Source organism: Tyto alba, unplaced genomic scaffold (assembly GCF_018691265.1).
Source record: "Tyto alba isolate M040663 unplaced genomic scaffold, T.alba_DEE_v4.0 Super-Scaffold_14, whole genome shotgun sequence".
Lineage (NCBI taxonomy): Eukaryota > Metazoa > Chordata > Aves > Strigiformes > Tytonidae > Tyto > Tyto alba.
Genome location: NW_024881276.1, coordinates 1,266,477 through 1,281,050, shown reverse-complemented (window position 1 = coordinate 1,281,050; position 14,574 = coordinate 1,266,477). Strand labels below are relative to the sequence as shown.

At 47.1% G+C, this 14,574-nt stretch overlaps 1 protein-coding gene across 2 annotated transcripts in view; it reads left to right on the top strand.

Annotated features, from left to right (window-relative positions):
- Nucleotides 1-14,574, top strand: part of GABRB3 (gamma-aminobutyric acid type A receptor subunit beta3) — a 197,527-nt gene that overhangs the window by 78,255 nt on the left and 104,698 nt on the right. Inside the window, exons 1-3 of one of the 2 annotated variants that reach the window (XM_042788688.1) lie at nt 5,419-5,590; nt 5,807-5,898; nt 6,055-6,122. In XM_042788688.1, the coding sequence (XP_042644622.1) occupies nt 5,511-5,590; nt 5,807-5,898; nt 6,055-6,122 (240 nt within the window). In that variant the 5' untranslated portion in view covers nt 5,419-5,510. Of the gene's footprint in view, nt 1-5,418; nt 5,591-5,806; nt 5,899-6,054; nt 6,123-14,574 lie in introns of those variants that run through there. The other variant, XM_042788687.1, reaches the window with a different exon arrangement.

Sequence of the window (14,574 nt, the reverse complement as noted above, 5' to 3'; positions counted from 1 at the left end):
TGTCACTCTAAAACTCTGCTTCTGCTGAGATACTGTAGGACAGAAAGTAACAAAGTTGAGCTTTCTGAAGGAAATACTAAGTTTCTCTTGAATGGTATTTTGGCAAAAATGGTCCTCAGCTTTTAATTTCATAAATGAAAAAAGAAGTCAGGCTTGGGAAAACAAACAAACAAACAAACAAAAACCCAAAAGTTTAAAATTTTCTTGTGGATTTTTTCCCAGCCAGTTTTATTAATTACACCTTCTCAGCAGGTTAAACCAGCAGGCTATTAAAATTGCTGCAAGGCAGAATAGGTAAGCAGCGGCATGGGTCTCAGCCTAGTAAGATTAATGTCCTGCGTTCCTCAGAAGACACCACTTCAGCTGTAGCAGCAATTCTTCCCACTTTTTTTTTAGCTTCTGTCTCTCTCTTTTGTACCTCTGAACCCTCAGTGATTGCAGTTTGCTTCGGGAAGAGACTGGATCTTTGTCAAAATCAGTTAAATGACAGACAAGCCAGAGAGGAAAATGAAAACGAAAACGTTCTGATAAGTGATCCTGACCTCAGCGTGTGAGTTGGGTTACGTTCATTTTGTCAGGTAAAGCCTCAGCATCACTTTCCAGTGCCAGAGCTCGGTGATGTATTTCATCGTGTGATCAAATCCTTCTTCCCAGATTCTCAAAACAGTCTGGTGACTGATCCTGGTAGTACTGCAAATGCCTCAGCTGTGAGCTGATCTCTCCTCTCCTCCAGCCTTCCTGTCATTGCTTCCTCTCCTGTATCTCCACTACGACTGACAGTGACGAAGAAAACTGGAACTCGGTCCAAAATTTTGAGTGGCTCCTCATTCCACTCCCACTGCCTTCAACGATTTCTGTCCTTCTTAACAAGAGCTGAGTCTGCTCTGCTCTGGCTCCTTCTGAAGGGAGATGGTGGGTGCATCTACACAGCATTTTAGTGCAGACCAGGACTGTGCCTCTGATGGGAATCATTTCATCATTCCCGCTTACCGTGCTTTGGTTCACATCTCAGAGCAGCCTCGGGGTACATGAACTCCATTCCTTTCATACGAAACTAAGGTGGAAAATGCATCCCAGCAGCACACCAAATATGGTCCAGCTGCTAGTGGGCACCGAGTCTACGGGACCAGATTAGAACTTTTCCTAAGGGGAAAAAAAGCAAGCCAGAACGTGTATGCTGTGGATATCAGGTCCTCAGCAGTTTTGCTCTGCAGGCCAGCCTTGGTGCTTGCTAACCCAGGAATAGCTGATGGATCCTTTGTAATCCACTCACCCCAAGGATTTCTTTCAGCTATAGCCTTGGCAGGCGCATTCTTCGCAGCCCGGGGACAGTCCTTTTGCTTCTTCACACATAATTCTTGCCTTTGCAGTTTAGATTCACCCATCTTTGAAGTGGCCTTCACCAATATTGGCAATGCTGAGGAAGAAAAGAATATTGCTGTGCTTACTTTATCGAACAAAATTTGATCGGGAGCAGAGATCTTAACTGTGCAGTGGTCCAGAGACTGGAACGTTCACCAGAGTAGTAGAAACGGTGATGAATTTTAGTCCCCTGAACTACAGCATTCAAAATCTCATCTTTTACAGGGATAATTTTGCTGGGACAGAAATACTGTCCGTTGGGAAAAGAGCAAGGGTGAGAAGGAGCAAAGATGAAAGCACCTAACAGGGGGCAGAGAATTGGGTTCCATTCCTTACACCACTGAACATTGATTTATTTTATCCAGTAACTAATTCATGAATTACTGGATTATTCATGAAATAACAGTACTTCAGAGATAAGAGCCAAACCACTAGGCCACAAAGTCATGTTAACTTTTTCCCCTCTCCCCACTACTTAAATATTTGCTGAGAAGTGGAACATCTCAAACAACAGAGATGAAAACCTTACCGGAGGTCCTCTAGTCTGGGCTGATTCCAGGAGATACTCCCTTGGGATTTTTTTTTTGGAGAACCTGCAGGTTCTGACTGGGTGAATAGAAGTGCCCAGACTCCTTCCTGCCATGCCTTGAAACAACCTGGTTGCTTTTTGAAAGGAGATGTTTTAGGAGCCCAATTCCAGGAGAAAAGTCAGGGTGGAGAATTTGGGGGCAGGACAAGGAATCTATTTCTGCGTCCAGTTTTTCCCGTTGGCCACATTAAATAGCTCCCCCAAAGCCTTTGCTTCTGTAATTTCCTTAAATACTCTGCACCGAGTCTTTGTTGGGTCTTACCTCCAGACTGTTGCCACAGAACTTTCTTCTGAGTCATTCCTTTGGCCACAACCCAAAGTGCCATTTTCACTATAAATGCCAAATCACTTGAGAAATCAAGTTGATTTTTACCTTTCATGAAATTCATTGGTCATTTATAATTCTTAATGTCTTTCAGTTACTGCTAAGCCTAATCAAAGCCAGAGTCCCAAGGAACAAATGCTCCATAACCCCCTAACCACTTCCTTGTCCCATCAGCTCCAACCTGAACTGTCTTTCAACCATCCACAAGTAAATGGAAACGGTTGGTCCGAAAGATAGACAAACACTTAAATAAAGTGATAAAATATGACAGATTCTACGGAACTGTTGATTCGTTCCTACCTCAGATGCGTTTCCGAAGCACCAGGATAGAGCATTAATCGTAAGTGGTGTTCTCTAACCTATTCTATTTCTGTTATAAAACCAACAATCTATTTAAGAAAAGTTATTAGTGCTTAAATGTGCATTTAAACCATGTTAAATTCATCATAAAAAAAAAATATCTTCTTCAGTGTTAATACTTTCTTTCAGCACTTAGGGGGAAGAGAACTGAGTTTGTACCCTTCCCCAAATTGACCTTCTCTGAAGTCTTTGAAAGAACTAGTCTTCAATACTGCCCATTCATAGCATTAAAAAAAAAAAAAAAAAAAAAAAAAATCAGGATCCAGGGCACTCAAATATTATGTCTTTTTTTTAATACTTGACTTTTGAGTCCTTGAGGCATGTATGCGTTGTGTCACAATTCTCAAGCGCTCATCATAAGCTTTATTAGTTTTTAAATGAAAGCTAAGATTTTAACTTTTACTTTATAATCATAGTAATTATGGCACTATTAAAGGAAACAAATATTGCAACACTTAAGATGAAAACACAGGATTTGGCAACACTCAGTTCCTCTGTATTTTTCCTCATTGCCTATAGGGTTTTATGTTGTTTTTAAAACTGAGCCTGGTCTTTCTTTTACTTGGAGCTGTATTAGCAACTGTCACAGCAACACGGTCAGGATGTATGCCACGGGTTGCACTTGTTTCATTTCAAGAATTTGTTGAGGAGACACGAAAAGCCTATTCAAAAGATACTTTCTGACCTCTACACACCATCACATCATTCCTCAAGCGTCCATCCCTTTCCCAGCAGTTTCTCTAAGGGAAGAGGATATGTAGAAGGAAAAACTGATGGTAAGAGCACAAATGCAAAAAAAAAAAAAGACATTGTTTTTCTCCCTCGGCTAGCGAAACGTTGCGCTCTGCCATGGGCCAGCGGCCACCAATTGCAGTGTGACCCGAATCAGGAGCTGGCTAAGGGCATGTTTACACCCACCGCTGGTGAAGAGGTCTGGCGCCGAGAAGGAGCTGGCTCTGGAACCAAAGGCAGTATAGCCAAGTCAGCGTGCTCCTGTTCCCATGCCAATTAGTCCTGCCGAAAGGACTAATTAGCCCGGAAGGAGGTTAACGATGATAACAACCGTGCTGTCTCCGATGTTTGATAGAAAGCTGAGAGCACCCAGAAGCTCCGGAGGGCGGACAGCTCTCACGCCGCGGCCCTTTGGCACCAGCACAGCTTCCCTTCGTCACCGTCCCGCGGGACGAGCCCGGCTCTGCGCCCTCCGAAGCCGGGGGAGGATTTGCCTGGAAAAACGGGGCAATTGTGTCGGCGCCACCCTTCACAGGCACGGCTGCGGGGAGCCTCAGGCCCAGCACCCGTACGGGCGCTCCGCGGCCCCGGCCGAGCCTCTCCCAGCCCCTCTCCCCCTCCAAACCCCAGCTGCTCCCCCCCCCGGGCCGCGCCGAGGGGCGGGTGGGCGCCGGCACCCCACAGCTGGTACCAGAAAGCGGTAATTAATTCACTCTCTAAGTCTCAATTTGGGAGTTTTGGAAAGCAGGCGTTCTTTATGGCAGCGCCGGACACCCAGGGGAGAGCTCCTCCTAATGAGTGCGCGTGAGAATGAAATCAACCGGCGTCTGCACGACCTTAATCCCACACGTTCACCGCCTTCGTGTCATATTCAGAACTTTCCCGGGAACTCTTTTAGCACGAGTTAATGCCTCCTGCGGCCGGCAGCCGGAGCCTTCGGGTGGTCGTCGGGGGTCTCCGGAGGAAGGCTCGTAGTCTTCCTCACCGTGCTCGCCAGCTGACCCTCGCTTCGGCGCAAACTCAGCCCTGTGCTCACGTCCACCTCGTCCTGCCAGGCCGGCCTGCTCTGCTTTGTTGCTAATTTGCAGCTTCTTTACGTTTCTTCGCACCTGCCACCACAAGGCCAAACCGTCTCCCGTAAGGTGATTTATGAGTCCCTCACCCTACAGTTATTCCAACTATTCCTCAAAAGATCAGTATTTGTTCTGCAGCGCAACCGTTAAATGATTAAAAACATCTGAAATTGATCTGAATAATTCTATTCCCCAAATATGTATTTCCTAATAACCTTACTTTGCGGGTAGCACAGGGAGCAGGCCGAGGGGCAGGGGAGGGCCGGCCCCCCCCCCCCCCCCCCCCGCCGCCGCCCCCCCCCCCCCCTCGCCGGGCTCTGCTCCCGCCCCGGGGAATCCCCCTCGCCCTCCCGAAGAGAAGGAGCCGGCTGTGGGGAGCCCCCTCACACCCCCCCGCGGGGGGGGCTGGCAGGAGGGGTGGGGTGGGGTGGGGTGGGGTGGGGTGGGGTGGGGTGCGGTGGGGTGGGGTGGGGTGGGGTGGGGTGGGGTGAGGTGGGGTGGGGTGGGGTGGGGTGGGGTGGGATGAGGTGGGGTGGGGTGGGGTGCGGTGAGGTGGGGTGGGGTGGAGTGGGGTGGGGTGGGATGGGATGGGGTGGGGTGGGGTGGGGTGGGGGGCAGCCCCGCCTCGGTGCTGTGGCCGGCGGGGCGGGCATGCCCCGAGGCGGGGCCCGGGGAGCCGCCCCCCCCCCCCCAGCCCCCCGCTCCGGCGAGCCCCGCGCCTCAGGGCGACCCTCCCCGGGCTCTCGGGGGGGGGGGGGGACGGGGACGGGGACGGGGACACGGCGGCGACCTCCCCTCCCCTGCCAGCTGGCGGGCGGGCGGGCTCCGGGTGCGCGGGCAGCGGCGTTGGGGCAGGGGATTGTTATCATTTATTTATTTATTTGAAAAGGGGGGGGGGGGGGGGAGGGCGACCGGGTTGGGGTTGGGGGGGGGGGGGGTGTGGGAGAACGAGGACTGTCGCCTCCGCCTCTTCCTCAGCGGCAGCCGGGGCAGGCGGATCGCGGCGGCGGCGGCTGCTGCTGCGCGGAGGGAGCGCGGAGGGAGCGCGGAGGGAGCGCGGAGCGGAGGGATGTGGGGCTTTGGGGGAGGCAGGATCTTCGGGATCTTCTCCGCTCCCGTCCTGGTGGCCGTGGTCTGCTGCGCCCAGAGGTAGGAGCCAGCGTGTGTCCCGGCGGCGGCGCGGGATGCGTTTCACCAGGGGAACAAGCTGATGCTCTTCACCCCCCCCCCCCCCCCCCCCCCCCCCCAACCCCGCACCCCCTCCTTGCTCCCGGCCCCCCCCCCCCCCCCCCCCCCCCCCCCCCGGCCCCCCTTTCCTCTGCCTCCCCCCGCCCGACACCCCTTCCGTCTCTCTCGCCCCCACAGTGTGAACGATCCCGGCAACATGTCCTTCGTGAAAGAAACTGTGGATAAATTGTTGAAGGGCTACGACATCCGCCTCCGGCCAGATTTCGGAGGTGAGTGGCTCTGCCCGGGCTCGCCGCCCGGAGCGGACCCCCCTACCCCTCCACCCCCCATCCCCCACCCCCCCCCAAACACCCCCCCGGCTGCCGCGGCCCCTCTCCCCGCCAGGTCGCGGAGCGGCGGTGGGTAACGGTCTCGTCTGCCCGCAGGTCCCCCCGTCTGCGTGGGGATGAACATCGACATCGCCAGCATCGACATGGTTTCCGAAGTCAACATGGTAAGTAACGGCCGGGGAGGGTTTTTTTTTTGGGTGGAGGGGGGGGGGGGGGGCTGCCACCCGGCGGGGCCACGACCGCCCGTCCCCCCCCCCCCCCCCCCCCCCCCCCCTTCGCACGAAGTCGCTGCTGCCTGGGGGGGGGCTGCCCTCTCCGCCTTGGAAACTTTATTTCCCCGGGGACGCGCATCCCCCCCCCTCCCCTTTCCCCCTTCTCGCTGCCGGCGGCCGCCTCCACGGGTGTGCGTGGCCCGGGGGGTGCCGGGCTGCCTGCCCCCCCCCCCCCCTCCTTCCTCCCGCACCCCCCACGGGCCCCGCCGGGCCACCCGGCACCTTCCGCGGCCTCGCAGCGGCTTTCGGCATCTCCCCGCTTCACGGGGGGGTTCGGGGGGAGTGGGAGTGGGGAACCGTCGCAGCCCGCCGGTGGATAACCTCTGAGATACCCGTGCCGAGGGCGTTGCTTATTGTCGAGCATCTCGAGCGAGCGCGACGGTGCGTGGGCTTGGGAGGGGTGGTGGGTTTTGCTTCGCGAAGCGATGCGGTTCGGGGGCCGGTCGGGTTCCCTGAGGAGGAGGAAGGCGGTCGGTGGGTCTCTGCGGCGTGTCCCCCCCCCACCCCGGTCCGTGTAGTTGGGTGATTTGGGGTTAGAAACTAGAATTGCTGCTCCTTGTCCTAATCCTAAATCCGAGGCGGATTTTTCATGTTCCTGAGCAAATTACTCCTTCCGTCTATATCTCCGATTTTTCCTTCTCTTCGTCCTCTTGCAAACCAGAGGTAGAAAGGCCAGCCTACTCTGCAATGCTGTAGTTACATTTATAGCATTAAAAATAATAATCTGCGTGCTTGGAAGCTGATAGTAAATGACAATAACACTGCACTACCCCCTCCTTCAATGCACCGCTGCGGTGTTACAAGCTGGCACAAGCTCGGCTTTTTACATGATCTGTGTATTTTCATTACTCCTGCCCCTTCTTTCACCTGCTCTACCCGAAATTCTGAAACAGAAACTTTTTCCCTACTTCCGATCTTTTAGAAGATGGTTTTGACAGAGATACAGTTACCTGTTTGCAGTTAAAAGTGCCACCAAGACGTTCCTTTCCACTCACTCAGGAGGGACAAATGAGGTAGTTCTTAACTTACACGAGTTTATTTTAGGTTTCCTGCAAATTCAGACAGCTGCAGAGACACCTCATATATTCCACAGGCTTTTCTGTACCTGTAGGATTGCTTCTCAAAAAAAAAAATGGATCTGAGTCTTTGAAGGATAATTGAAACGTCTGACTTCTCTACCCCCTCTGCCCCCTTCCCCACCTTTGGCTGTGCTCCAGACTTAGGGAAGCACTACATTACGCATTAAATTAATATATGGCACCTTGTGTATGTGAAATGCCACATAGGCAATAAATATCAGAGAAAGGCAGCCTGAGACTGGAGGAAAAAAAAAAAAAAAAAAAAAAGAGAGAGTATGTATGCTACTTTTTGTGCTTTTTTTTTTTTTTTTTTTTTTTTTTTTTTTTCCCCCCCAGCTGTGGGAGAGCATGTTAGGTTTAAATAACAACTTGTCCAACCCACTGTAGCAGGGGTATAAGGAAAAGTGAGTAATTATACTGCTTGTTGTGCTGCTAGACTGGGTAATTAGGTCTTGAAGGATGTAGGAGCTCCTCAAGGGGATGGGTGCCATCCCTTTCTCCCAGTGAGCCCGGGTACCAATTACTTAAGTTTCCAGCTGCCCCACAAGTCAGTGCCCGCTGTTTCCCATTAGCTGCCAGAGCTGTATAGAAGCAAAGAGGTTTTTCCCGTGCCCTCTCATGCAAAGTCTGAAAAATACCAGTACAGCTCTTGCAACAGCAGCAAGTATGTGGTTTTGAAGGGAGGTGCTGAAGTACTATTGTTACAAAAACTGTATTAATTTACTTCAGGAAAAAATGAGCAGAAAGGGCTTCTGGTTGTTGAACACCTTCCTGTAACCAGAGTTTCAGCTGAGCTTGCCTCTTCTCCCTGTGGAAGGAATCATCTTTCACTAGGCACAGCTATTTTCAAGGACCGCCCAAGTTGATTACTTCCACTTGTTTTAGGTAACTTTATACTGATCCGCAAAGTTTCTTGAGTAAACATCAAGAAATGGTGAATAAGGATGAACAGAAGGAGCTTTTCAAGACTACTGAAGTATGCATTCTAAGGTAGTAATTTGGAGGGGGAAAAAAAAAGTCACACTCAGTTCGAAGATCTGAGGCATAGCTGTAGAACTTCGTGCAGGTTACCAACTAAACCTTTAATATTTGACATATTCTTTGCTTTAGTTCCAAGCAGATATTGTGAGCATTGACCTTTAGCCTCATCAACTATTGAAATGTCTTACAAGAATTTCTCTCTCTGAAATGTGGTATTATGGACATTAATTCATTTGATTTAAGTCTAGACATTGGTGTAACCTTTTCTAAATTAGCTTGTTAAAATTCATCTCTATATTAAAAATAAAATAACCAGAGAATTAACATTCTTCAATTTTATGAATATAAATAAAAAGTTATTACAGCAAGTTTTATTATACTGCCTTCTAGGCAGCCTGTAATGTAGCTTTCAGTGATACGATGACAATTCTTTGTAACAAGAATTACAGCTTGTATCATACTCTTTTCTATTCTTAATCAAGCCACAGGCTTGCATATAATGTATTCCTCTATGAATCTTGTTGCTAGTACTCATTTGGCTTTTCAGGACTTGAAACACTTTTTTTTGTGTATTTTTAGTCTTTTTGTTGAAAATCCTTTGCCCTCTGTACACCCAGGCTACCTGTAGCTAATTTTTTAGAATAGACTTATTGAATGGCAATGTGTATCTTCCTCAGATTACACGGAACAGTTAGTGTTTTTCTTTGCTTTTGACGCTGAAATGCTAAGATGCATCAGGGGGACTGATGCAATTATCAGGACTGCGCATCATCAGATTGTTTGATTGAAAAGTTTTAAATAGGCAGTTTCTGTTTGATCTCACAACACCTTGAGGAGCATTACTGAAATTGTTACTCCGTTATGCTATTTACATCATAGTGAAAATACTAGACATTTATGAAGTAAAAAGAATATGCTTTGATATTTATACTTTAAGTTACATGGATGGTAGCAAGAATGAATTAATGAAATAGCATGTAAATAGTGCGTTGTTCAAGGAGGGGCTGCAGTCTGTTAAAGACCTGCACACACACATATATGTATGTATATGCATGTAGATGTACATCTCCATATGTGTTTTATTTCCCTGCTTTACCTGTGCATACTTTCCCATTCTTATTTGCCTATTTCACAAATTGTACCTCTAATCGGGTACTTAACCACCTACCTATTTTTGAACATACCTGCAATAATTGCATTTAAAACTGCTGTAAATGCCTGTACAATGTGCAGTAATGTACATTTCCAAACAAAATACTAATCAATCATAACAGATGTAATACTGAGAAGATACTGTAAATCATCTTACAAATAAAGAGTACGGAAGATTACTGTCGCCAGATTTCAATATTTTAGCTCTATAATTTATCCTTTTACATGATTTAGGGTGATTGTGTTCTGTACTTTCTGTGTTTTAGATAGAAGTATGTTTTGCTTAGATGATGCGAGTTGAAAAACAAATAGTTCTTGTGCTTTTTTATTAGTCTGTCAGCCTACTTCCAATCAGACAGCATCCACAGTTTGTGATTTTTTTTTTTATAGTGTGATTTTTTTTTTGTTCAACGTTTGGTCTGTGAATCAAATGCGTTAGTTCCAGGCATATAATTTTCAAGCACCCAAACACTGCCATAGCTTTTTATCCGTAGGAAGTTAAATAATCAATACACCGAGTCTCCAAATAACCCCCTCTTTAAATGCATTATTGTAGCTGGAAGACTAAGGTGCTGTGCTTTCATTTTACCATCGTTTTAGGATGTGTTGTATAGTTTATGCGAGGTGAAGCTCTAAAGCGGATAGAGAAAACAAGGGGATCAGAGTGAAAATAAACCTTTCTCCTTAGAGATAATGTTTTGCAGATAATAGTACAATCTCCCATAAGACAGGAAACTTGTGCTCCTGCTCTCTGAAGTGCTGTCTGCATTCTCTGTGTGTATAGAGGGGCCTTCAGAGCTGTTCATCCAGGGTTTTCAAAGGCTCTAATTTCGATAAAATTAAACCGGCAAAACCCAGGAGGCATCATTGACTATATAGTCATCCTGCTGTTTTGAGAATACTGTACTCAGAAAATTAGTTTGACATAAAGTCAGACCATAAAACTTACGAGTTGTTGTTTCTGAAAAAGATGTAATCTGTTCTATGCTAACGCTGTAATTTTTTATTTTTACATATGTTCCATTATGAAACTGCAAGTACGCATATGGACTTCATCGGGTGCCTGATGATTTCCAAAGCAATTTTGACATCTTTCTGACAAATTGTGTTTTAACTTGCTGCTCTAAGGTCAGCTAAAGTTCTTACTCACTGAGGGCAAATCTTGCCTACTCCCCTTTAGATAGTGATGCATAAATAATCGGTTTTAGGTGAATTAATTCATACTTCACCTGAAATACTGAAGGTGCAGAACCTTCATACTTCTGTTGATGAGACTTGTCACATCTTACTTTACATGTCTAAAAAATGGGGTGGGACTCCCTTAGTGTAAGTTGAGATGTATGCAATTTGATGGCTAAACGGGAGGTAGATTTCTAAGCTCTACAGCTGCAGTTAAGGGAGATCTAGGACAGAATGTGCCTGCTTAGGCAAAGGGGTCCACTGACATTTTGGTTTCATGGCACCGTACTTGCCCTCCAATTTCCAGTCCAGGTTGGTGCGGATCTCTTGCAAGTCCTCTGCCATGTCTGTGTGCTCAGTGCACGTGTGTTAGACAGGACACCAGCTCCTGGAGCTTAAACAGCTGAGTCAATACAGGTGATGGAGTCCAGAGAGCTAGTTATCTTAAAATAAAGAAGATACTTTAATCGTGCTTCCTAGATATTTGAGGTGCCTCAGGGTACCCCCATTTGGACAGCAGCTGCCTCTCCAGAGGGGTCGGGGACTCTCAGAGATGCTGTGCTGTACCTGCCAGCCCTACGCAGGGTTCCTGCATAATCCAGAGCATCCCAAATGCCACCAGACACCCTTGCTTAGGTAAATGAGTTGTTCCCTAAGTGTCCAGCCAAAGCTCATCCTCCAGGCTCCCTCTGGAACCGGGAGGAGGAGACAGGCACTAATTTGTAAGAGGTACCGTAGACATCTGTGGTTTTTTTTGTTTGTTTGTTTGTTTGTGTTTTTTTTTTTTGTTTTGTTTTGTTTTGTTTTGTTTTGTTTTGTTTTGTTTTTTTAAGGTGGAAGAATTACTCTTTGTGAGAGGTGTCCATCTTTCCCGGATGGCCACGGAGAGAGCCAAGGCAACTTGGTTAGTCTTCGAGTGGCTGCAGCTAGGCACAGTGAAGTGTAACCTATGCTTCCTATCATAAATGTAGCTTATGTTTCCTGCCTTGAACAGCCACTTTCTACATACTTTGCAAACAGAATCTCAAGATGACCTCGTGCAGGAAATCATAACTGAGTTGTGACATATTTTGCTGTGAAGATTCAGATGGAGAAATTAAGTGAGTTGTACTAATAGAGCGATTACATGATGAGTTTTATTGCAAACACAAGTTTTCTAGCTAGCAGAAGATGCATGTGTGTGGTGCTTATAACCTAATCACAAAAGCGTGAAATAGCATGTATAACTACTGATTTGTGCTTGTGTATATTTTATAATTTAATGTATGTAGGGAGACTAGTAGATCATACTAAGTAGCTAGGGCAGGTAGACCATATAAAGAATTTTGTGTGTGTGTGTATATACGTATTTGTATTTGTTTGATAAATAATATACGAAAAAAAAAAAAAAAAAAAGAAAAAGGAAGAAGCAGAAAGAAATACTGCCCAAGCAGGGAAGCATCTCCTGAGGCCAGCATCCCCCTGCAAAGTGCTGTCAGTGTGCTGGGGACTGGGCAGCCACCAGGAGATGGCCGCGGCGGGTTCGGCTCCTGGAGGACAGCCCTTCTGTCTGAGCAGGTTACCTGCTCTCCGACTGCCAGCTGGCAGTGAGAGCATCCTTCCTTCCAGTCCTCTGTCCGGGCCCCGTCGGTTTGTGTCCCCCCCAGGCCAGCGCCCCTGAGCTCCCCCAGCCTGCCTGGCTCTGGTCTCCCCGCTCCTGTCGTGTTTCGTGGTTCCTGCTCACCGAGAGGGAGAAGCGCTTGCAGCAGACGGCGTGGTAGGAGAATGTCCCCTGTCTGGCCAAGGGAATCGATGGCAGGCTCCTGCTTATCCGCCGGGGAAAGGGGCTGCTGTGAAGGGAAAGAGATACCTGCTTGTGCAGGGACAAGGAGGGAGGTGATGCTGCTGGGAGGTGGCGATAGGTTTTTCCAAAAGCCGGCTCCAGCTGCCGGTGTCGAATCGTCCTGTTAGCAAATAGGTCCGATCTGTGATGACATCAGACCGGAATAGTTGCAAACATTTCAGGGGACAAGGAGGGAATTCCAACTGATGTTTACAAATTAGAGGAATGGCCCTGAATAAAGAAAGGGCCAACACACAGTGCTACGTTTTGCAAGGAAAAACCCAGTACTTAAAATGAGAAAGAATTGGCTAAGTAGCAGCACAGGAAAAAAAAAAAAAAAAAAAAATAGAAAAGAAAAGATGTAGAGGCTTTGCTGGACCAGAGTCTAAAGCCAGTGAAAAAGTTAATCCAAGTCACAAGTGCAATACAATTGAAAAAAAAGACACATTTTACTCTGGGGTGCATAAATAGAAGTGTCATTCATGAGGCACAGGGATTTCTCTGTCCCCTATTCATGAAGCCTCAGCAAGAGTGCTGTGTGCCGTGTATTACGCTGACTGTCAGGAAGATGGAAATGAACCGGAGGGGTAAGGAAGGGAAATAAATGTTCCTAATTAAAATAATTAGAAAACAGGGCGTATACGCCAATGTTGAAGTAAAAGGGTTTGTTTAGCACTGAAAAATACAGTGGAGAGAGGACATACATTTCCCAATATGTAGGAAGCTGGTGGCGAGAGGAGGATGATCAGCTGCTCTTTGGAACCAGCTGAAGTAAGACCTGAGGAAATTAACTGATTTCAGATTTGTTTTCAGCTAGCTACATCTGTTGTAGCATCTCCTTTGTTGCAGGCTTTCAAGAAGAGACCAGAAAAATACCTCTTCCAATGATGTTTCTCTTGCCCACGGAGAGGCTGGGCTAGCTGATGCTTCGAGATCTTTTCCAACGCTGTAATTCTGTGAATTTGTGCTCTGATTTAATTCTAGTTTCTGTCAGTGTTCCCCTGAGTTGTACACACGTCTTGGTGTGGTTTCAGATGCCGCTGCTGGTCTCACGCTGATGCTACAGAAGACCAGGGGTTTCCCATAGGTCATTTGTAATATGTGCCAGTGTCGTAAGGACATGCTGCGCCATCAGAGATGTCATTAGTTATCAACACCGTGTATGTATCTCGTTCTTGGTATCTTTGCATTGATTGCAACAGGCGTCGCATGTATGTGGCATGGGTGTCCTTTCAAATGTACGGGACATAAAAAAGACAGCTGTAATGCACAAGGTCAGGACTTGTGTGCATTTAACCATAGGTAAATTTTTACTTCTGTCGCCAGCCTTTCATCGTGCCCAAGTAATGAAGAAATACACTAATTTAAGTCACGCAGGAGTGGAAGATTCACAGAGACTTTATGGATTTATACTTACTCTATGCCTAGCAATTTTTCACATTCTTTTGAAGACAGAAGAAAAGAGAGAAAGGGAAGAGTGATGTTTGTATGAAGAGTTTTATTTGCACACTGAGTGCTTATTCAGATAATTTAATATCTGTAGTCATACTTAACAATTTGATAGAGGCACAGCAACCTCATGCTTGGCAGAAGTCAGCATGCCAACACAGGAACATCCACGACACGTCTAACTGAAGGTCTGCCCAGCCAGGTGTCCTGGCTGATACTGGCTGGAAGGGGACGCTTAGGGAAGGGAAAAATAAACGTGTGTTAGTGCAGGATGTACTCCTGCAATCTCCCATGATTTGTAACTTGAGACTCCCTGAGCCTCAAGACTCCGAGTACCTTTTGCTCAAGTGTCACCAGAGCATTAGGATCATTTAGTAATGATACACTTCTCCCCACAACTTTCATTTTAATAAAGATTTGTTTATATAAAGAATTTAACCTTGGGTAGTATCAGGTGTAATCCATCAGTACGGAAGGATAATAAAAACTTTAATTGAAAGAAGTGGAGTAATATTTAGTTACCATTAGGGGTTTTAGCTTATCCAGGATAAACTTTCTTTTTTCTCCCCTGTGACACAGAGACATAAAAAATAGCTGGAAGAGGAATAATTTTGAAAGGAGAGTTCATGTAATATTTGTAATTGAAAGTCACAGTTCCTTATAACTACAGAGATTGCAAGGA